The sequence below is a fragment of the Parasteatoda tepidariorum genome, chromosome 5, assembly GCF_043381705.1.
Source record: "Parasteatoda tepidariorum isolate YZ-2023 chromosome 5, CAS_Ptep_4.0, whole genome shotgun sequence".
NCBI classification, from domain to species: domain Eukaryota; kingdom Metazoa; phylum Arthropoda; class Arachnida; order Araneae; family Theridiidae; genus Parasteatoda; species Parasteatoda tepidariorum.
Genome location: NC_092208.1, coordinates 86,120,627 through 86,144,406, shown reverse-complemented (window position 1 = coordinate 86,144,406; position 23,780 = coordinate 86,120,627). Strand labels below are relative to the sequence as shown.

Below are 23,780 nucleotides of genomic sequence, written 5' to 3'. Positions count from 1 at the left end.
ATTGCGCCCTCGTTGCCTTTATTATAAAAATAAGTTGCCATTCCATAAAAATATTGTTTTTTTATTTTATTATAAAAAGATTGTTTTCTTAACCACATGTTTTAATGAAAAGTACTACACTTCTGATTTATTTAGTCATTGTTAATTATTTAACTTCAGTTTTTAATTTGATTCCTTAATTTTAGTAAGAGTATTCTAATGTTGTCTAGTTATATGGTAAAAATTTGCATAACATTCGACCAAATAGATGTTTATGTCTTTTATGTAGAGGGGGATATTAGAGATTTTACATTTTACCATTATTTTTTTTTGAATAAATACTTGTTATTTCAAAAAACACCTTTAAATGTTTATTTTCTCATAATTTTCGGCTTAAAATATTAAAAAAAAGGCACAAAAGTTGCTAATCAATTAATCTTTCTTTTAGTTTGCTTTTTTATGAAGAAAATGTATACATATTCTTGTAGCTAGCCTTTAATTATTTTTCAAAAGCTTAAAATGTTTTTGTTATTTTGATAATGAGTGAAAATTACTTTGTGAGACATACACATAAAATAGGATGAGAGGGTAATTAAAAAATTGAGGATCAAATACAGTTATTACTAGAGCCTGGATTTTGATGACCTAAAAAATCTGAATTAATGCCCTTAAAAGTGCAAAAAATGCCCTTAAAATGCAAAAATTGCGCTAAAAATGCCTTATGACATGACTTAAATAGAAGTAAAAATATTGAAGTAAAAATATTGAACTAAAACAATGCTTTACTCTTTAAAATTATTATGAGTCGTTAAAAAAAATAAAGCAATGCAATACTTGTTCTACGTTCATTAAAGTTTGAAAAATATGTTTTATATCCTAAAATAACAAAAAAAAGGAAAATATATTGACTGCAAAATATTTTCATTTTGTATAGAAACTTAAATGAATATAACAACTTCCATCTCATTAGATTACTAAATATCAGAATTACAGTGGATTATTAAATTTTTGTTTAATATTTTGAAATGTAAACGAGCGTCTCTTGTCTGAAAGCAAATTTTTATACCAGGAGAAGCTTCTTTCAACGTCTACTGATGTTATTGGTACGTACTTGAAAAGGACGGTCGCACTTACTGACAATTCTTCTTTAATTTGAAAAGATGTTGCTTCACCTTTTAATATCCTAGAGATTTTCTTCATTAGCCAGTGTAATAATAAAAAATTATTAAAAATTAACAAAAAATTTAAAAAATGCTTTAAAATGCCAAATACGCCCCAAAATTTAAAGAAAATGCCCTACAAATTTCAAAAAATTGACAAAAAATGCCCTATAAATCTCTAAAGGACAAAAAATGTCCAAAAATGCAAATGTCATCAAAATCCGGGCCTTAGTTATTACATATTCTGATAAATTTTGAAGGTGGTGAGTGCCCTTTCAAAACTCAAAATGCCTTTTTTTTATCCCTAGGGAGAACTCTGCAATCAAATTTAAGTACTTTATAGAATTTTATAACAACAAACACATTTCTAATAAATATTTATGTTAAGATACTCTCAGTACCGTTGAATCTTATTGCAATCTTCCTATTCTATATAATTGGCTTGCTTTGCATTATTTTTTAATAAAAAATTTTTCTCTGGAAACAAGGGAAATTTCTTTAAATTTGAACTAACAAAAGATATAAGGAAGAATTTAAATTAAAAATAATGTGTTAACTTTTTTTTTTGAAACCCTTAAAAAATGCTAAAGAAAAAATACAATAGCTCAAATAATTTTTTATTGTACATATTTTGACCAAAAATATGTTACATAATTAAAATTTTGGACTTCTTATATTTTGCTGTATTCTTGAATTAAAAAAGAGAAAAATGAGGTATTAATTGAAATAAACATTTAAATCACCCATCAAAAATTATAAACTGAATTTTTTGATCGTAAACTAATAACAAATTACTAATTAATCAAAAATCAGTAACAGTAAAAGCAAGTAATTATTGTAATAAAAGAATTTTCCTTTTTTATAATTTTCATTGTAAAAAAGTTAATCTAATAATAAAAACTAAAAATAACTAACCTGTTGTTAGCTGTGAGTGCAGCAAGGTGGTTTTCTCCAGGATAAGGCACACTCTGATCTTCTAAAATTTGTTGCAATTGCCTAAAGGTTTGAAAAATTTGAAAATTAGCTTTTATGAAACAATTTTTAGCAACAAATCATTTTAAGAGTTAGGCAAGTAATCTGAATTGATATGGCTTTGATTGAGAGTCACATTAAGCTAACAAATTTGGGTAATGATTGCTTGTTAATTTCATATATCATAATAGGTGAGCGTATAATTAAAAAAAAAAAAAAAATTCCCCAACATATTACATTGCTTAACTACAATTATTTAAAAGATGACACAAGGGATGTTTGCCAATTTACAATTCTGTTTAATCAAAAAAGTTTATAACAATTCATTTAATAACTATTTTATAATTGTTATGACAGGAAAGCTCAGGGATCACCATGTATAGTATGTGAGTGTTACATCGATGAATTAGTATTTTAAAAGATAGTATTTCATCTGAAACCAGGAGTTAATATTTCATACATTAGTATTTCTTAAGAAACCATGTGTTTATTTTATTTATAGTAACACTTCCGAAATATGTTTCCATTTGAAATCAGTGCTAGCTAAAAAAAAGTTAAGTTATAAGAAGCAAAATTAACAGACAAAATTGCTCGTTTGAAGTAAATTTTGACTATCATGGGTGGGTGTTGAGCAATAGCATCATTTTTTAAATGATATAGACTATAATCAATCTTTATTTTAGTTAATTGAACTTTTAAAACCTTGTTTTACTTAATCTAATAACATAAAATCACTGGTAGACATTACAAATAATAAAATACAAAAAATTTGAATTATCTTACATATAATTGGTGCAGGATTTTGTGGTGTTAAATAATATTGATTTATAGATTGTTGAATTTTTTTTTCCTACCTGGTAGAACAGGTATTTAGCTAGTATGAAACAAGTTAAAAGGGAAATGCATCTAGACTTATTTGAATGCCTGAAATAAAATTGAGAATTTTTAGCTTTAACTATTAAAGGAGAAATCTTCGGAAAACATTGAAGGTTTTGTAGCATTTCCTTTTTTTAAATATTTAACTGATGATTCTGAACTCAATTTGTAATAGGATGTAGAGTCGTATTAGATGTAGTACTTTCTCACACAACAAAAAAATTTTTTTTCCCAGCTATATATTGGAGATGGAAAATTTTTTGTAAATATTGACCAAATAGATTTGCAGTTACAGGATTAAAAAGTAAACTCTAACAACTACAGGACCGGTCTCCCTCCAGCACCTAAATTTGATCAGCAACATCTATGAAAGAAAGGTCCAGGGCTGGTTTTGTAAATAATAGTTTCAGAGATATTTTTCTGAAAAATGCAAGCTCCTCAGCATATATCTCGTATAATTTAATATATATCTCCTTAAATATAAATTATTAAAATTAAAAATTATTCTTATTAATTTTACTTTGAGATTGCTGAGAACAGTTTTTAGGTTAACTTTATAGTGTACTTAAAGGCATAGAATAACTTTAATTGTAGTTTGGAGAATGCTAGTGTCAAAATTGATTATAAAAGGGAGCATTATTGCCACTTCACTTCAACCTTTGGTAACTCATATATAACAAATAAAACAAATGTAATAAATTAAATTATTCTAAAATAAGAGAAAAAATATATACCACTGAATTTCAGCAGGTTTCAAAAGGCGGTTTTTATTATATAACATTAACTTGTAAAAACGTCCTCTATTGTAGACAGCCAAGTGTTGAGAATCAGACAGATGAACAACCCTATCTAAAAAATAAAAAAAAAGAAAAGAAATGTATATATAAATAGTAAGCAGAAATTTTTTTTATTTTTTTTTTTAAAAACTGTCCAATTGAAAAAAAAAAACTTCATGAACATGACATATTTAAGTATATTGTATAAAATATGCAATTAAAATTTCATGAATGACTATTTAACAATTAAAAAAATTCAATTCAAGTCTAAAAACTGTATTGAGTCAAATACTGTTGGACCTTGATTGTCTAAAGTAATTGAGTCAGACTCACGTCTGATATTATATTCAGATTATAAAGGTGACGTTTTTTAATCCTCTTTCAACAATAAACTCTGAAAATCGAGCCGATTTAACAATGCTGTTAAGAATACTTTTCAATAGGCATAGCTTATTTCATTTTAATATGCATATATTATCTAAATTAAGTTTCATTGGCGTCAATAAAGGGTGATTGTGAGCCCAAGTCAAAATTCCGGAAAATTTCTTGAGTTAACAAAAAAAAAAAAAAAAAAAAAAAAAAAAAAAAAAACAGTTTAAATTTAAAATTCAGAAAAAAATTTCAACAAGGTTTTGTTTCTGTTTCCTCAATATTTCTTAGTTTACTTAAAATTTTACTCATACTTATACCATTTACACATACCTATCATGATCTGGAGAAGTAATTAAAATTTACAAATATGCCTTTCTTTCTTGAGTTTATGATTATAACAACTAATGCTGATAAAAAATTAATATTAATCATGAATGTAAGCTTATAAAGTATCTTTCTGGCTCGCCCTTACAAACAAATAAAATAAACTGTGTTTTTAAGTTCCATCTTTGAAAATTTGATTTTCGGAAACTTCTGTGATCAATGATTTTTTAAAACTTCTGGACCTTCGATGTCCGGAAACTTCCGGATCAGTGTTAGCAAAAATTCTGGAAATCCAGATTTTTTCTGGAGCACAATCAGCCCTGGTCAATAATACTTAATATGGATATTTTTCACGTAACTAATTTTTTTTTTAGAATTGCAGTTATGGTTGATTTTAAACTATTTTAAACAACTTTTATGGAAACACCTTTTAAAAGAATTACAATAAACATCTGGTAACAGATAACTTTAAAAATATCTCATAGTCTGAAAATTCTACCAGGTTTGTGTTGTGTTGAATTTATCTGACATAGCAAATAAAAAATAATTAAATATTAAAATATACACAATAAACTGTTTTTGATCAAATAGAGCTATAAGCTAGCAAATATTATTAATATTATCTTTAAAATATTTAAAAAATTGAATTGTCTGTAGTTAAATCTAAAACAATGGCTACTGCCCAGCAGATCAGAAAATTTCATTTTGCTTTTTGCGTATCCCACTCGAACGGTTCGTCATAGAATGTTCTTTTGTCGATAGTGACCTTCCTGGTGATCCAAACTATTTGTATGCCGAATTTCACCTGTTTCGTTCGGATGCTTTAGGAGTTTATAAAGGACACACACAGAGTGACATTCATTTATACATATAGATAGATATTTTACCTTTCTCTGGGTCTGGTACTCGAGTAGTATTAAACATCCTTTCATATTGCCAGGCACACAAAGGAATAAAATTTTGTACAGTGACCTAAAAACAAAAGAAGTGAGACAAAAACAGGATACAAAAATGAAACATGGAAATTAGAGTAATTTAAAGAATTGCTTACAGGCTTTAGTGTTTGAGTGTTAAGGAGTTTCCTAAAAGTCATTGCAGCATGAATGAAATTGGCAGCTCTTGCAGATTGTGAGGTTGTCGGAAGGGGAACATAGTCCTTTAATTAAAATGAAATTCTAATTGTAAAAAATAATAACACAATAAAATACTATATTAATAAATATATATTACAAAAACACGACCAACAAAAAATTTGTGATCATACTGGCAAGATAAAGGTTCATTTTCTGTTTTAATATTTCACAAAAACATAAAAAACACTTTATTAAAAAAAAACAACATGTAAATATTATGAGCTTATTAGCCCTATTAAAATTAATATATATATATATATATATATCGTTCTTCAATTTGCTTAGAATTAGGAGATTATTAGTTGCAATATAAATTTATAAAATTACAGACCGCTGAAGTTTGGACACAGTTGTATTTGCAAAGTGTATGAATATACAGTTGTAGCAATGAACATGGTTTACATTAAACATTTTTTTTGTTTTGTTGAAAACCTTTATCAGTCAAAGTTGGAATTGATAGAATTCTTCAACATTTTACTATGTCTAAAGTTAATAATACATTTGCTATATTTGTAAACATGCGCATTAAAAGATATTCTTAACTAACACATCTGTGATCCGGATTAAAAATTGTAAATTAATTGATAGGCAACTTCTGAAATTGTGCACAACAGTTATTTAATTTGTAAGTTTTATACATGTAACTCATAATTTACTTTCTTACAATAAATTCTACTAGAATAAGTTTTTCCGAATTTTAAAACCTCATAACTTAGTGAATTTTCATAGCAATAAAGTTTGTAATAAGGCAAAACAAAATATATTTTGCGTTACCTGAAAGTGTTTTGTGTACATAAATGAGTGTGGAGTTGTTTAAAATGATAAATTCTATTTATAAAGCTATGCTTACAAATTTTATTTTGATGGTGTATTTCAAATACAAAATTAAACAGAAATTTTTTAAAATTCATGTAAATAAACAAAAACAAAAAAATTCTATTTGAAAATTGTTAAATTAGTTTTTAATATTAAATAAATTTTCTATCAATGTATGTTTGATGAATTTAAAGGAAAAAAATAACAAAAGAAAAAATAATTGGTATGTCTTTTTTTATAATCAATGTATGCCGGATTATTATGTTTTTGCTTTTTCATGTCAATTACCTCTGCCATTTGAAATAAATAAATAATCAATGTATATACTGAGAAAGGTTTATATTTCATTGTAAGTTTAGAAATAAGAAAATAATTTCTTCTCAAATTTAAAACAAAATGTAATGTAAATATGAAATAATAACTTTATAAAGCCTCATTTTAAACTTCATAAGCAGAAATTTTTAAAGACACACCATTATGAGAGTTGGTAAAAGTTTACAGATTGCAATTATGAGAAAAACTTCGATTTTTTTCCCCAGGCAATGATTTTAAAATACATATTTAATAATTAAATTGAGACTAAAAATGTGGCAATACATATTAAATTGAGATTAAGGTTTAAACAAAGAAATCAGTCTTGCTTGATAAAAATTATTAACTCTATGTTGTTTACATGCAATGCTTCTACAAAAATATTGTCAATGTATAAAAACATAAAAAAAGAATATTTTCAGAAACATCAAATTAAAACTAACACTTTAGCACTAGAAGACTAAGAGTTTAACACGACAAAATTTATAATATAAATAAATTCATACCTTTGTCTTCAATTGATAAATCATAACTATATGATTTATAAATTGAATTAATTGATAATGTACTCAACTTCACAACAAGTTAAATTAAGTAATAAAGGGAATTTACATGTTTCAGAATATACTCCATTGCAAGTTAAGAAAAGACCATTGTATGATTTAAGTAATCATCCGCAACTGCATATAGTTCGGTTTCATTTAGTTTTCGAACTATACAAATAGGTTTTTAAAACAATATCAAAGCTTTTGAAACTTGAAAACATTAAGCAGAAACTTAATTTGTGCTATCTTTTATGGCATATATCATAGAAGAAAAAAAGAGAAAAGGTTATAGCATTTTCTTTTTTTTAACATTTGTTCTTGAAAAAGAAACAATTGTATGGCATTGCAAGAACACTAGATTTGATCAGACCACTAAAAATGGAGCATATTATGCTGACTTGCCTGTAACAAATCAAATGCAAGATAAAGAATTTTGACTTTTGTTTTGCAGAAGAAAATCATATGCAATAATTATTATTCTTTCATAAGTTTATTTAAATGCATTTTACGTCCATTTTAATTTAGCTCATAGGGATTATTATATCCATTGTCGACTGTATTTTATGCATATTTAAAATAGAAGCTTAATATTTTTTTAAAATCTGAGCACATAACAAAATTTATTTAGTCTCAAAATAAAGCACTCAAATATAAAGCACTAGAAGTAATTTGATTTAACAAATATAATTTTGATATTTATTGTAGACCAAATTAAATACTTACCAAACCATAACAGTTACTGTACACCAGCAATGGCGATCTACCGCTTAAGTAAACATAATCTTCCCACCAGTCAGTTACCTATTCAATAAGCAATTAATTTAATTACTGAGTAATTATCATACACCCCAGTCAAACACAAAAAAAAAAAAAAAAATTTTTTTTTTCATGAATTATTAACCAGATATAATTATGCTTAATTGAATGAAATGTTTACAACATGCTTTTCAGCAAGCATTAATAAAAATATCAATAATGTGATTAATCAAGACATTTTAAGTTTGGCATTGTTATTTCTATGTACATAATGACTTAAGTTATAAATACATAAATTCAATTTATTTTGCTTTACAAGTGATAGCGATTAATAATTCTGCAGTAAAAATTCAACCTAGGCTAAAATTAGACTTCAATTAATAATTTTCAGAGTTATTTAGATGAAAAAAATGTCTTTACTGCGCCTAAAAGAACTCTCTTAATAATAAAAAAAAGTCATCAAAAAAACAGCAAAAAAAAAAATTCTAATTTAGATTGTAAGACATTCTTTTTCCTCCCAAAAAATCTATACAATTATTTACATTGCTCATTATTGTAAATTTAATTTTTATTTATGTGTTTATTTTATTTTTAAGTTTGAGAGACTGAAAAAACAGCATCTATTTTTTGTTGTTTCTCAGCTATAGTTTTGTTTAATCATTCTTTGACGGTTGGTTCGAACTTTTTATTTCAAAATATTCTGTTTCATTTACTGTAAATTAATCTGTTTCATTTACTGTAAATTAATCTGTTTCATTTACTGTAATTTTATTTTATTTATAAATTTGAGAGACTGAAAAAATAGCATCTATTTTTTGTTGTTTCTCAGCTATAGTTTTGTTTAATCATTCTTTGACGGTTGGTTTGAACTTTTTATTTCAAAATATTCTGTTTCATTTACTGTAAATTAATCTAAAAAAGTTCAGTCTTCTTCTTCTCTGCTCCTTTTATTTGTCACTTTCCCTCACTGTTGCTCTAAATTTCCTATGTCAGAACATTTAGCAGACTGTTTTTTACATGGTTGGAGGTCCAAAATATAAAAATTAAGGTCAAAATTGCCTCCAAACTTTAAGAAAATTAAAGGATTCTTTTGTGAAAAAATAAAATTGGAAAGCTAAATGGAATAACATGTCCAGCAATTTTGTTTTCAAACTTGATTGAGGTATGTATCCAACTGGTTTCAAGAACTTTTTTTCTTTTTAAGGTTCAATTAATATTTGTAATTTCAATTAATATAAAGGTTAATTTAAATTTGGTAAGCAGAAATCCTCAAATTATAAATTTAAAGTAAAGTTTAAAAACTTACAAAATATCTTTCAAAATAAGGGGTAATTTGAGTTTAACTACAAATGTTTCATGTCACACTCACAGCTCCTTAACAAATTTTAATCCTGAAATTTCAAAATAAATTTCTCTCCAGATGAATAATGTAATTACCCGTGTTCTAAACTAAAAATCTTAAATTAAAAAAAAAAAAAAAAAGAAGAAAATGGAATGAAATAAAACTAAATACATACATTGTTCAACATTGAATTTTTAAAGAAAAATTCTAATATATTCATTTAAAGCTTCATAAAAAAATAGACCTTAATTTTTAGTTCAAAATATTGCTAAAATTATACAAGAAAATTCTGAAATGTAAGAAAATTTTGAGCAAAAAAAATTCAAAAATTATTTAAAAAATAATTTCTTAAAATGAATTTTATTGGTCTTAAAAATATAATTCATTAAAATAAATAATTGCTTAAATACTCAAAGTGAAACAAGAAGCATATTTTCTTCATTTTTGTGAGTTTACTTCTTGTATCGATTTCATCTGGCAGCATACGGAGAAACAACAGTTAATTCATTTCTAAAAATCGGAGATAAAAATTTTAAAGGGTTTTGGAAAGCTAATAAACTTATGTTTAAATACGAATAATAATAAGAAAAAAAATTGAAATTTTTATCAAAATTACAGATTGTCATCCAGTTACATACCTTAACTGCAATAGTGGAATCAAAAAATTAGCTTTAATGTGTAATAACATTAAAGAGCTGCTTACATAATATCTTTTCCAACTAAAAATCACAAAACTAAAATTTTACAGAATAAAGTTCTGTGGCTACTTATAGCAGATCATGCTTAAACATAGAAAATTATGCTATCAAATTATTTGATTCTCAGAATCATAATCTAATTTTAAAATCTCTCTAAATTCTAAGAATATACTTACATAATTAGATGCCCACCAAGATTTCAACCACAAATAGCGCTGAAGTTTTTTACCAACACCTGTTTTAAACTCCATGGCCATTTCCTCCATTTTGTGGTATTTATCATCGTCTAATAATGGCCGTACAGTAGTTAGGTACTATAGGAAAATAATTACAAGAACTAAATTATAAGAAACAAAATTAAGTGAAATAAAAATTTGTTGATAAAATATAGAATTTGTTAATTAATCAAAAGTATGTTTCTTTTTTTGGCACTAATATAGAAGATAAAAATAAGGAATGGGTTAAATAATTAATAACAGAAAACACTGATTTTACGTTTAATCATCTAAGATTAAGAAGATACTTTTATAGAACAAATTATTATTAACTAAAAAAACAAACAAAAAATAAATAGAACAATTTTGGAAATAGAACAATTATTATAAAAATGTGCAATTTTAATTATTTATTGATATCACTTAATTTTAGAAATATGTAAAAATATAGGGGATAATAAGATCAAGAATAAAACTTTTACCAGAGTTAAAAGTCAACTGAAATTTTACTGAGCTGTTTGGACGAAACATTTTAATGATCACAAGCACAAGATATATAAAAAATGAAAGTGTGCATCATTTAAAAAATGCTACAAAGGCCAATTTCTGCCCATTTCTAAGCCATATACAATTTAGATGAAATGTACAACCGGTATTTTGAAATTTAAAACAAACAAAACCCATCATGATAAATTATTACATAGCAAAATTTTTGCTACATATATCTTAAATTTTTTTTTTTAAAATGGTGTTTTTCAAGTTTATTGCCATTACTGTCCCATTGACAGAAACAAGTTTTAAAATAAGAAACAAGAGTTTTAATTATAAATTATAATGTGTTTGCTTCCAAAATGAGGTTTTACTTAAGGTAATTTTAAAATATATGAGACAAAGCTGTTTTTGCAATGGAAAAATAAAAATTCTTAATATTCTATATAATTATACTCTATTCGAAATTCTAATAAATTCTATATATAATATATTTACCACAGAACTAATTACTATGATTACTTAATCGTGACAGAAAATAATTGTAGTTAGGTAAATATTTTCCGGCTGTCTTAAACAGATAAAATACTGTAATTGCTTTATTTGTTAATTTGTTCCATTACAGTTTTTTTTAGTAATGCAAAGTCTACAATAAAAAACTGAGTTTAATAAACGAATAAATGATAACATAAGCAAACACACAATTAATCTAGATAGCAAAAAGTAGTGCATTTTTCTTTTTTAATTTCAAGTGCATTTAGTATGTATAGGAAAGTCATACTCGTTTCATTGTGCCCTCAAGAGATGGGAGTGGTAATCGAGGAAGAGAACTCTGAAATGAATATAACATGGGACTTCTTTTCATGGTCAGTGTTCTCACCAAACCCTGCAAGGATTACATTTTGAACAGTTAATATTCATCAAACAAATTTAACAATAAATAAGCATAATAATAATACATTTATAGTAACAATAGTTCAATTGAAGTAGTGCCGAAGGAATATAAATCACCTTAGAATTTATTCACCTTAAGCAGGGGGCAGATTTGGTCTTAAATGGTAAATGTGTGTTATCCACTTACTTGCCAATAAATAATAATAATAAAAAAACTACATAAATTGCATAAAAATATTTCATCTAGTTCCTAAATGCAGTGGTAACAATTTAAATGTCTAAAGATATAAATCTTTTGCCATTTCAAATTTTTTTTTTTACAAAAACATGTTTAGAATATACATAGTACAAAGATTTATTTAAATTAATGCAAGAAAAAATAGCAACTTCAGTTTAATTTTCTAAGAACAAACTGTTTATTTTATTGCGCAAAGAAATCAAGCATGTGCAAAACAGCAAATATTTTTTACTTTCAAAAATATTAAACATTAACTTTGTACATAAATGTAAAAGTTACAATTGTATACTTGTTTGCTTAATTTCTTGTTTTAGTTTAATATTTTTCCTATTAAATTAAAAATGAATAATGACAAATTCAAAAGAAGATTAACATAAAAATTGAATTCACAGAGGCACTAAAAAGCTTGAATAATTTTTTTTTACCTCTCCTAATAGAGGTTGTGCACCTCCATTAACGGTACATTCTGAATTGAAATTATTCTTAGAGGTGAATATTTTAAAAAAATATAGCTAAAAATTGATAAAAACTATTTGAAAATTTATCAAAACTAATTAAATTGATTGTCCATTAATTTAAAAAAGAAAAAAATTAATAGTGTTGGTTTATAAAACAAAAACATCATTAGTATGCACTTCAAATATATGGCAGTTCAGTAGTAAAAGCCTTTGTAGCGACCAGTCGCACCAAGGAAAAATCTAAAATTCATCTGCAGAGTTTAGTGAGGGAAAGTTAGTTGTTAATACAGATAAATTTTTTACAGTTTACTTAATTTTGACAACATTTTCGTTCATTTATTAATGTTAGGTTAATTTTTGCCTGCAAGGTCAAAATAAATTTGTGGCATCTGTTTCCATGCTATACTATACTCGGTTGCAAGTTAAGAAAGAAACAATCACTATGGAGAGACAAATATCGACATCGCCAACTCTTGAAACAGCATTGCATAGCCTTCTTTTTGCTTGTTTTAAATCATGTAAAATGAGGAAAACAAAACTTATTGAATAATCAACTAACAAGTAATAAGATTTATTAAAAATTATAACAAATATACGCCTTTCTGCTTGCATTTAAAGAAACTGAAAAAAGAATAATAAATGTTTCTTGCAGAAGATTTTCATCTACAATGAAAGAAAGTAAATAAATTTTTTTTTTTTTTTTTTATCTCGCATTGGAATTTTTTCAGGGTATGTCAGCATAAGATGCATCATTTTTAGAGGTCCAATCAAAACAAATGGTCTTGCAATGCCATATAGTTGCTTCTTTTTCCAAGAATGAATGTTCTTATTTATCAAAATATGTCCTTAAGTCTAGGATTTCAGTATGACTATGAAAATAGAATTTTTTTTTTTCAAAAATTCTACATACATCGTTAAAGATAGCACGAATCAAATTTCTGTCTGACATTTTTAGCTTTTAAAAGTAATCATATTGTTTTTGAAAATATATATGTATAATTTTATAACAAAATAAAACAGAACTATATGCAGTTGTGGATGATTACTTAAATCATATACTGCAATGGTTTTTTCTTAGCTTGCATTGGAATAGTTTTGCTACTGGGCAAGGGAGTATTCAATCCAAACATTTTCTTTATACTCTTATGGATAAGTCACAATAAACAATGCACTACATTTAGAAAGTTTTATTTCAGAAGACGAACATTCGATAGCACCATTTTTAAAATTATTGAAGGAGCTTGACAACAATTGTAAAAAGTAATGAAATAAATTTGTAGATATATCATTTAAACTATGAAAATACTCAGCCAAAAATATATCCAAATCATGACAAATCTTTTAATTTTACAAAGAACAAAAAATATACTGGACAACTAAAATTTTAAGCATGTTTTTAGTCTAATATAATAGATATTTTTCAATTTTTATAACCTACAAAGGAAAAATTCAATGAGTGGTAAGATAAAAAAGTACACTTACAGCCCAAATGTAGGTTTTCAAAGACGTTTTTCTCCCATGTCGACCTTCAAACATCCATCCTTTATACATAAGAAGAAGTTTGAGGGTGTATCGCAGCATTAGAATAATTGTAATCCATAAACAAAAACTGTAAGCCACACAGGCAGCCAGTTTTATAGTAAAGGGAGCAAAAGAATCTCTGAAAAAATAGAAAAATACAATAAAATACTTAACTAGAAGTAAGTAGTTTATTTTGTTTGGTTTATTTAGAACAAATAAAGAGTCATTTGAATAATTACTCTTTAATTAATTTATGTATAAAATGAATTTTATGTGAAAGATGAATGATATAAAAACTAAAGCAGACTTAAAATCCATATGTGGGACATAAACTAAATATGATTCATACCCTCTCCCCCAGTACAAAACTGACCGATTTCTATCTCAATGTAGCCCAGGCTCTGACAATTTGCATATACCGTATATTTTCAAATATAATCGGATTATTTTTAGAAAATTTTCGAAAGCTAAAGATGAGTCAGCTAATTTTCGGATCCGACAATTTCGAAAAATCCCAGGAGGACATTGTGAATAGAAATACTTCTCCTTCTGTTGAGCATTTGCGATAGTCAATAAATATCATTAAACATACATATAAAATAATAGTTGAAAACAGAATTCTGAAATATAAAAATTGAAAAAGTAACATGTAAATAAGACAATTTGAAAGAAAATTTTTTTTAATCTTCCAATTACGAATTCGGAAGGTCTATGTTTTTACCCACTATGCATCTATTACTTCTAGTGGGGGAAAATTTTTTATTTCCCCGTATAGCAGACCTCATTCTTTTCACCTCGACTTGTATACAAGTTTTGAATGTCGGGACAATTTCCAAATAAAAAGCGCGCCCTTCGTCTTATGCACGGATGGGCTTATATTCAGAAATTTACAGTATTAGTTTGGGAACATATTAGAAACAGACTTACAATTAATTATAAAACCAACAGCAATACTTTATATTTGAAAGAAGAAGAAAAAATCTTATATTTACCCAGGAATATACTTTTCCAGGTAAGTGATTCCACCAAATGATGCATCAACATTGGCCAAGAATAGAGAGACCATAAGAGTAGTCAGGATAAAAAGACTAGATATTGATGCCGGATAGATGCCACAATGAATATTATTCTGAAATACATTAATATCAGAGTTTATTAAACATATAACAATATCAGGAAATTAATAATCTCAAGAAGCTGAAACGGTAAGATGAACTAGTTAATGGACTAAACTTCATTTCCTTCAAAAGTATTATAATTAAAAGTACACCTTAACTACTTCGGCAATAAATGAAATTTTTATTTTGACAAATACATATTGTACCATATTATTTTTTTTTAAAAAATTTATACAATATACATATTTTCTTATAATTCTGTTTATTAAGCACTTGACAACAAAAAAATTAGAGTTCCAGTTTAACTAATAACTTAAAGTTGTTATAATTTAAAAAGAAAAGAGTTCTTGCAACAGTCTATTAGGGTCAGAGTTTATGGCTTCACAATTTTATGACCAAAGTCACGATTGCGGCAATGTGGTCAGTATTGCACAAGTTACATTTATTTCTCACTTAAGTTGTCACTCATTGATCTTAAGCTGGGTGGACTCAAACAACCACTGTGGATTGTTGAGTTCTTTAGCTTCTATATTTTCAGTGCTGTCTCTCAACCATAGCTATTTACCTCTTCACATTTTTCAAATGTAATATGTTAAAATTAACATTAAAATTTAATGCAGTTGGCACACTACAACTTAAACAATTATAATTTTAAATATCACTAACATAAATAAAAAATATTATTCTCTCAAAATTCATAAAATCAAATATGGGAAACACTTCAATGTTAATTGTAATGATCCTTATTTCCATTCTATTAAGTTTTGGTTGCCAACATTTAGCCCATTTTCAAACAGTTTTTTAAAGGTAAGAATTACTTAAAATGTTTCCAGAGATCACAGTATCAATTTGTATACCAAACTTCATAATCATAATACATAATTACAAAATAAATATCATAATTACATAGATAATGGAATATAAAAAAATAGTTTCCATTGAGACTTAGTTTGCTAATTCATTAGAAAATTGTGGGGGATCTATCGTAAATATTCTCAATAATTTGGTCATTTAATTCCACACTCAATGACCATTTAAAATTCTTCTGTCACTGGAAATAATAAATAATTTATTAAACCAAAAAAATATATATATATATATATTTAGGTCTGTTAAAACACAACCACTGTAATAATAAAGATGATGCACATAAATATAATACATCAATATCAAAATCGACAAATTGAATTAGTAACGGGAACAAAGCGACAACGGGCTTGAAATATCATGGACCAAAAATAACATATTTTAAAACAATTTCCATTTATGAAATTTATATGAAAATGCTTTTTTGCACTTTATAAAAATATTAAAATACATTTTCTGCCAAATGTTTTTTTATTTATTATTTGAATTTTAACTAAATATATTTCATATACAACTTTATGGAGATTGGTTACAAACTAATTAATTGGAAGAAATTCTTCTAAAAAATAATAATATCCTGATGATATTTCTGTTAATAATTTTGTTGGATAATCTAAGACTTTGTAGAGTAATATTTAAGTACTAATCTATTTCTAAGAATTTTCATTGTTTGCAACATCAAAGCTTTGATCTAAATATGTCAACTACTTTTCACAACATTACTTTTATTTAACTAAAATTGTTGCAAAAAAATGTTAAAAAATGATTTTAAAATTTTTTGGCGACAATTTTAGCAGGCATGTTTGGATAAGGGCTTCCTAGACATTAATAAAAATTCTTCAATATTACTCAGAAAATGAAAAATATTAAGGTATAAGTATTACATAAGATAATGCTATTATAGATATTTCAAAAAAATTTGAGATGATTTATCCTTCATTTAAAGTAACTTACCATAAAGCGGGCAAATCTTTTCTTCCATGATCTAACTCCACTGTTCCAAACAAGGCTTAAAACTTCTTTATCATAATTAATGTTAACTCCTTCATGAGTAATGGCGAAACTAAAAGCAACAGCAACATGAGCTTCAGCCATAACTGCAGGGCTTGCTGCCTTCAGTTCCTGAATAGAAGAAAAGAAAGATTTTATTTACACAAAAAATTAAAGGGTTGAAACTAGTTACATGAGCCAATAAATTTCTTAAAGAATGTTTTTAATTAAAGTTTCGCATTTGCAGAAAGGTTTTTATTTTATCTACGTCTGCTTATATCTTTGAAAGCAAACTACAAAAATACAATTTAAAAACATGCAAAATTTACATGAATTATAAAATAAAAATTAAATGACAGAAATCCTATGACAGAAGTTAAAATTTTTCTTTTATATTCTAAAAATAAATACATAGACCAATTTAAAGCTCATCTAACACAGAAAGTTAATTCAGAGGATTTGATTTTTACACATTTAAATCAGGATTAATTTTAAATGCAAATATATTTTGGATGTCATCTTTAGCAAGTGCAGGAATGAAATTTTGTTACTAAGATGACTAGGAATTTTTACTTAAAATGTGAAGGGTAGTCTCAGTCATAGAATGATCTTGAATATTTCATTCTAGTTTTCTTTAAAGGCATAATCGTGTTACTTTAAGCCATTATTTTAATATTTAAAAACCTCTGCTACTATAATTTTTTATTTTTAGCACATATAATACCTTTTTCTAAATGTTAATAACTTTCAGCCAAAATTAGTTGTTTGCCTGCACTCATACTATAATGTATAGAAAATAAGCTTATAAATATTTTTCAAAAGTAAAATTAATATAGCAAGTTAATTAAATTAATTTTCTAGACAAAGATACATTCTTTATTTTAATTTTAATGTTTAAATGTTTTGATAGAAATCAAGATGACTACCTCAAAAAATGACACTTGATGCCAATTTTAATTTGCTTAATTTTTATTAAAATTTTTAATAATAAAATTTTAGTAAAAATACCCTTTTAAATAAGAGCAGGTCATTTAATTCAGAATTAACTTGCTGATAAAACCCAAAAAACATGATTTCTTCATTTTGATAGCCATTTGTGTCTGCAATTTTTAAGAAAATATTCACTTATTTGTAAACAAAAGATCATAAAAACACAAACTTAATTTAGTAAACCAAGTTTTACTCTATAAATTACTATTCAACCAAGAGCAATTGATAAACACTTAAAAAAAATAATAAGTATCATTAATGAATTCCTGAAAAGTTTTAGTAAGAAAAATGTAAGATTAAATTCTAACTTGATAGTATGTTGGGAAATATACAGTTGTCAGTAGTTTATGACAAATGTTTGCTTGTGGAATTAAGAGACTGCGGAATTAAAAGATTAAAAATACAATTAGGATTAAAATTGAGATTTTGTTGACAAAATATGTACGATAATCATTTTTCTTATCAACTTAACATCGCAAAAGAATGTTCTAATAAATGAACATACATTAGCACAAGCACGTATAAGTAATCAGATGAAGTTACCACATCGATTACTCAAAAACAATATAAACAAACATATATATACATAAAAAAAACAATTGCACTTTTCTGAATTCTACTAAGCTATAAAAATTTCATGTAACGTTTGATACTAAGCTTACAATTCAGAACTACAAGACTAAAGTTAACAAAAATAATAGTTAAGCTAAATCAACTCAGAGGCACATTTTTACTTTACTTAAAATAATATGAATAAAATTTCCACATCGTAGATAGAAATATGCTTATTAAATATCAAATAAGTGATTATTTTTACCAACAGTATGCAAACTAGTTGTGGTACCTGCCGGCACCCGACTCTAATCGATTCTTCCGCCCAAAAATGTGGGTTGTGGGAAGAGATTCGGCGGCAAAAAGCAGTGACTGCAGAGATCGAAACGCTGCTTTTCCTACTCTCAACTCGTATGTAATGACGTCAGATTTGTTTGTGTCAGTTTGGACTATCATTTGTTCAATTTGGGGCGTGGTTGAGAAGATGGAAACACAAAAATGAAAGTGTTGAAAGCCGATGGAATTATTTTGACTTTCGAATTATTATCAATATCGATACGCATGCAACGACTAGGAGAAATAAATTTTTTTGAGATGCCTTTTCTTTGACGAAAACATTTCTAACAGAATTCATCACTTTCAAATATTTCATTAAATTATTAAATAATTTTATTAAATTTATTGAAAGCTGATTGAATTATTTTGACTTTTGAATCATTATCAATATCAATACACATGCGACGACAAGGAGTAAAAATTTTTTTTGTGAGGCCTTATTTTTGACGAAAACATTTCTAACATAATACACCGCTTTTAAATATTTTATCAAATAGTACAGCTAAATTTTTATTAAAAAAAACAAATTTATTTCTATTATTAAATTCTGTTATATTACTCATTCCCTGCCAAGATACGTTACAACATATTGCTGCAACGAAAAAAATAAAAAAATTGCCATTAAGAAAAAAGGGATAGAACATTTGTGTTGAAACAAAGTGGATACTTTCTTTTATTAGCTACCACCTAATGTTGATTAACAGGTAAACAAATCACATTGACTGATTTCAGATCTGTATAAATATACAGGCATTATTAATAATATATTGTGGAGAACTTCCTTAACTTTCCGAAATAAATGTTGAGACTGTAATAATTAAGCTACTACTTTTTATTAATGGACATGTTCCCAAAACAGGTATATTGTTACTTACTGTGCTAAAAGAGGAAAATTTGTGAATTTTGAAGGAGAAAATATTCTTATCTTACAATACAATTCTTAAAAAGAAAAGCACTTATTGAGGCCTTTATTACCGAACAGAATTTATCTTTAATCGAAATATTTCGATCACTTTCCGACAAGTTAGAATGTTTAAAGCTCTGTACCTCTCATCAGGACATTTTACAATTGTTTCGTAAATGAAGCATATAAACTTTATCACCAAATGAAATTTTCATCATTTTCTGATATAATTCAAAAAATGCGCTTCTACTAGAAAAATAAACCAGTTTTATATTTTTCAGACTTATTTTATTATTTTACTTTATGATTCATATTTTTCTTTGAATTGTTATCTCAGTTGGAAACAAGATACAACTACATATGCCGTTTAAAAAATGACATTTGTGTTTACTTTTTGAATAGATCGCACTGCAAGCAAAGCTGTTCTGAATGAACTGGCTAGACAAAAACTTACATATAATTGTAATAGTTAAATGACTGAGTGCCTAGAAAAAAAAATCGAATGATTTGGTAATAAATAATCATACAATCGGATTTCATTTAACGTATTATTGAAAAAAATAGCGGTTCAAGTTAAATAAAAAGATAGGGTCTATCAAGTGTTCTGTTCTCTTTTAAGAACAAAGGAATTAATGAAATAATTCGAGATGAATTAACAGGAAATTCCCATAATCACAATAAATGATTAGTTAAGATCTATTTATAGCAGGGCCTGAAAATCAAAAACTGAGACAATGCCAACAATAATCTGTGGGGCCTCTATTCTAACTCGTTATGACGCAACGTAAATGAATATTTAACTTTATTTTTTGAGTTTGCTTTACATAAAATTTAATGGGATGCCTGCGAGTGACGTAGTGTGGGTATCGTATCTCGATCCTGATTGGTTATTGAACCGTGGCTTTTGTTTACGTTAGCAACTTTTATTTCCATTCTGTTTCGAATAAGCCAAGCCCATCAAGAATCAATTCTCTTAGGAGACATATTTTATATTCTTTCAGAAAGATTTCAATTCAATCACTAAATACTTCTTAATTAACACAAAGACAGGCACGAAGTCATGAGGAACATAAACAATCTATATATGAATGTAGTGAATCGGCCGGGATAGCCTGGTCGGTATGGCGCTGGGCCTATGTCCGATAGTTCTTGGGTTCGAACCCCGTCGGCCGAAGATTCCCCGTGTAGTAAAGTGACTGATGCACGTTAAATCTGTCGAGTCGCAAAAGTCCTCCATGTTCCCATAACAAATCAATACCTCTGGGGGTACTGGATTGGAGAGCGATAGTTCTCTGATTCAGTTAAAATTACGATCTGTGGATGAATGCATGGATGTATAAATGAGTCCGCCCTATAAACGGGTGTGGCGTATGGTGTGGCAGAAATCGAATTCTTGGCCATAGATGACGCCACTGGAAAACAAGAACAATCGCACGCCCTCTGACTAAACAGACAGGCATACGTCAACAACAACAACAACAATCGAAGTTGTCAGGTTCACAAAGAAAAATATATCACGGTCACAATAAAATACATAAACAAAAAATAATCTAAGTTGAATAAAAAAAGTTAAATATTTCGAAAAAAACAACAACTCAAAATTAAAATCAATATCATTTGGCTTAAGCATCATAATCATAGTGACTTCCAGATGTCCGTTAATATGTTTAAAATTATCGTAAACACTACTTTAAAAAATTTTTTTTTAATTAACCAGAGTCATTTTTATGTTCACAGGGGCCCGGGTCTGTCATTATTTTGGGGCCTTTTATAAGTAAATTTAGAGAAAAAAAACTTAATTTTGAAAATTTTTAAAATTTATTTTATTTTAAGAGTAAAAAACATCTAAAATACTTATAAAAGCTTATATGCAATATTTTTATTGAAAATTTAAGGTAACAATACTTTTCGCGCTTTTTGAGAAGCGAAGTCTTCTATCACATCATCAAAATCAATTTCCTGTAAGACATCATATTCAATGCTCATAATTGACAAATAAATGACTCAATATTTTTTTGAGTCATACTATTTCTTAATTCATTTTTTATTAATTTTGGTCAGGAGAAAGAACGTTCCCTACGACCATTAACTATCATGAGTGACAAAAAAATTCGAAATGAAATGTCAATGTTTGGATGTCTTCAATGTCAATGTCATCGAGATAATTGTTTTCCCCCATTTTATGCGTGTCATTTATGCTTAATTGTCCTAATAATTTTTCTTTCCTTCTTTTAATATAAATTTTGAATATATGTATATGTTATTTGCAATTTTAAATGATTTTTTTGCGAACTTTTTTTTCAATTTTTTTTCTTTACGTTACATTTTGCTTTGCTGTTCAAAATCTATAAGACTAAGAAACATGAAATCATAAAGGCGTGAAGAAAATATGCAAGGAGTTAGAAAGAATACAAGAAAATGCAATTTGATTATTAGTTTTTTTTAATTTTTTATAATCGCCGTTGAAAAACTGCCTCAATTTTGAGTTTACGACTACTAACGTTCAACTCCGTAGCCTTGTCATTTTGAACCCAATGCAGAAGACGAGAACTCCAGGATCAAGTATTGGAAGAAATTTCTGCCCTTCGTGGAGGGCGTTTAGCTGGAACTAACCCACATTTGAGCTACATGGACAGGAAAACCACGAAAGCCTCCTACGGTTAGTCTGACAGCAAGGAGACTGTAACACATGATCCATCTACCACTGAGGATATTTTAAGCCAGCACAGTGGTCGGTGTGAGCCAAGTGTGGAATTCATATCTGCCAGCCATCACTGGGATTCGAACAAGGTCCACCTCATTCGGAGGAGAATGCTCTATCCCTTGAATCCATTTTCATTGAGTAATAACTCTGCGGGAGGTACCAATTCGACCGACAATGTAAAAAAAAGAAAAGAAAAAAAGAGTATTATGGGCTTCAGAGGGCTCCAGCTCCGAATAAAACTTTAAAAAAAGTTGGATCAGGAATAGTTGGAGTTAGAATTTAAAAAAAAAAAAAGAAAAAAAAAAGACCATTAATGCAGTGAGAGTTTAGACTTTTCGGGGGCCCTATCAGAACCCGGAGTCCTGGACCCATCCTTAAAAACGTCTCTGTGATTAAGAAATTTGAACTGCAACCTATCTAAAAAACCACAACTTATTAATAAATCAAACATGTAATTGAATCGCATAACTACCTAGAAGAGTGAAGAAACAAGTTTACTGACGAATAGTATTTTCATGTTTAACATTTCTAAAATGCAGTAATGTATACATAACAATTTAATCATTATTTTTTTACGACTACCTCGATAGTCATCTACATAATTATATCTCGCTATGAATAAAAACTACAACCAGCCAGGACTCAAATAGTAATTACGTATCTCTGAGCAAGATATACGCTAAACTTTCAAGAACAGGTAAAATTCATTAAAATTCCAGTCGCATAAGAATCTGCGTCTTTTACGTTCCCTACAAGGATGAGAATTATATTTATAGATTTACATACTAATATCCAAATACAAACGATTATTGTTTCTTACTAATATAAATTCTTAACACATTCGAATCGGGATATGTTTGTATACACTTTTTTACATACACAAGGCTGTCAATTTTCAACACTTTTCGGAAAATTGTTTCTAGTTGTAGCTAAGTTTATGTTTTAATGTATGATTTTTTGTTTTGTAAATTTAATTTAGTGTACATTTTGTGAGTAATTGAAATATTTTCCAGATAAAATATGGGTAAAAGGAGTTTTTCATTCCAGTGAGGTTACAGATAAATTTTTGTATTTGTAGAGGTGAAAAAATAAATTCAGATTTTTGAAACCAAGAAGTATGCATTAACCCTTTCCAAAGCAGCCAATTTCGTTTGAAGATTTTAGTCTTTCAGGATATTATCAAGCGTATATAGATATAGGTCATATAGATATTTAAATTCAAGAGAATATAATTTTTAAAAGAATCGTAAATATTTAGAATAGCTACATTAAAAAAATAAGTTATGAAATTAGGAGAATTTCAACTGTACACTATATATTTTATTTATACTTTTTACTTACGTTTTAATTTTCTTTGACTTTATCCATTTTTTAATTTTTTTCACATGCCTTTCTTTTTGAAGTAACGAGGCGGTTTCTATTTAGATAACGAATTTTTATAAA

The 23,780-nt window shown here is 26.9% G+C and overlaps 1 protein-coding gene across 7 annotated transcripts in view; it reads right to left on the bottom strand.

The window, feature by feature from the left end:
* LOC107443419 (carnitine O-palmitoyltransferase 1, muscle isoform) overlaps window positions 1-23,780 on the bottom strand; it is a 76,746-nt gene that overhangs the window by 16,146 nt on the left and 36,820 nt on the right. For 2 of the 7 annotated variants that reach the window (XM_071180722.1, XM_071180721.1), the window contains exons 2-11: window positions 16,816-16,983; window positions 14,869-15,005; window positions 13,838-14,015; window positions 11,547-11,651; window positions 10,238-10,375; window positions 7,989-8,066; window positions 5,511-5,615; window positions 5,347-5,431; window positions 3,722-3,836; window positions 2,055-2,135 (exon numbers count right to left, since the gene is read on the bottom strand). In XM_071180722.1, coding sequence (XP_071036823.1) covers window positions 2,055-2,135; window positions 3,722-3,836; window positions 5,347-5,431; window positions 5,511-5,615; window positions 7,989-8,066; window positions 10,238-10,375; window positions 11,547-11,651; window positions 13,838-14,015; window positions 14,869-15,005; window positions 16,816-16,956 — 1,163 coding nt within the window. In that variant the 5' untranslated portion in view covers window positions 16,957-16,983. The other 5 variants (XM_043050232.2, XM_043050231.2, XM_043050233.2 and 2 more) reach the window with 5 other exon arrangements.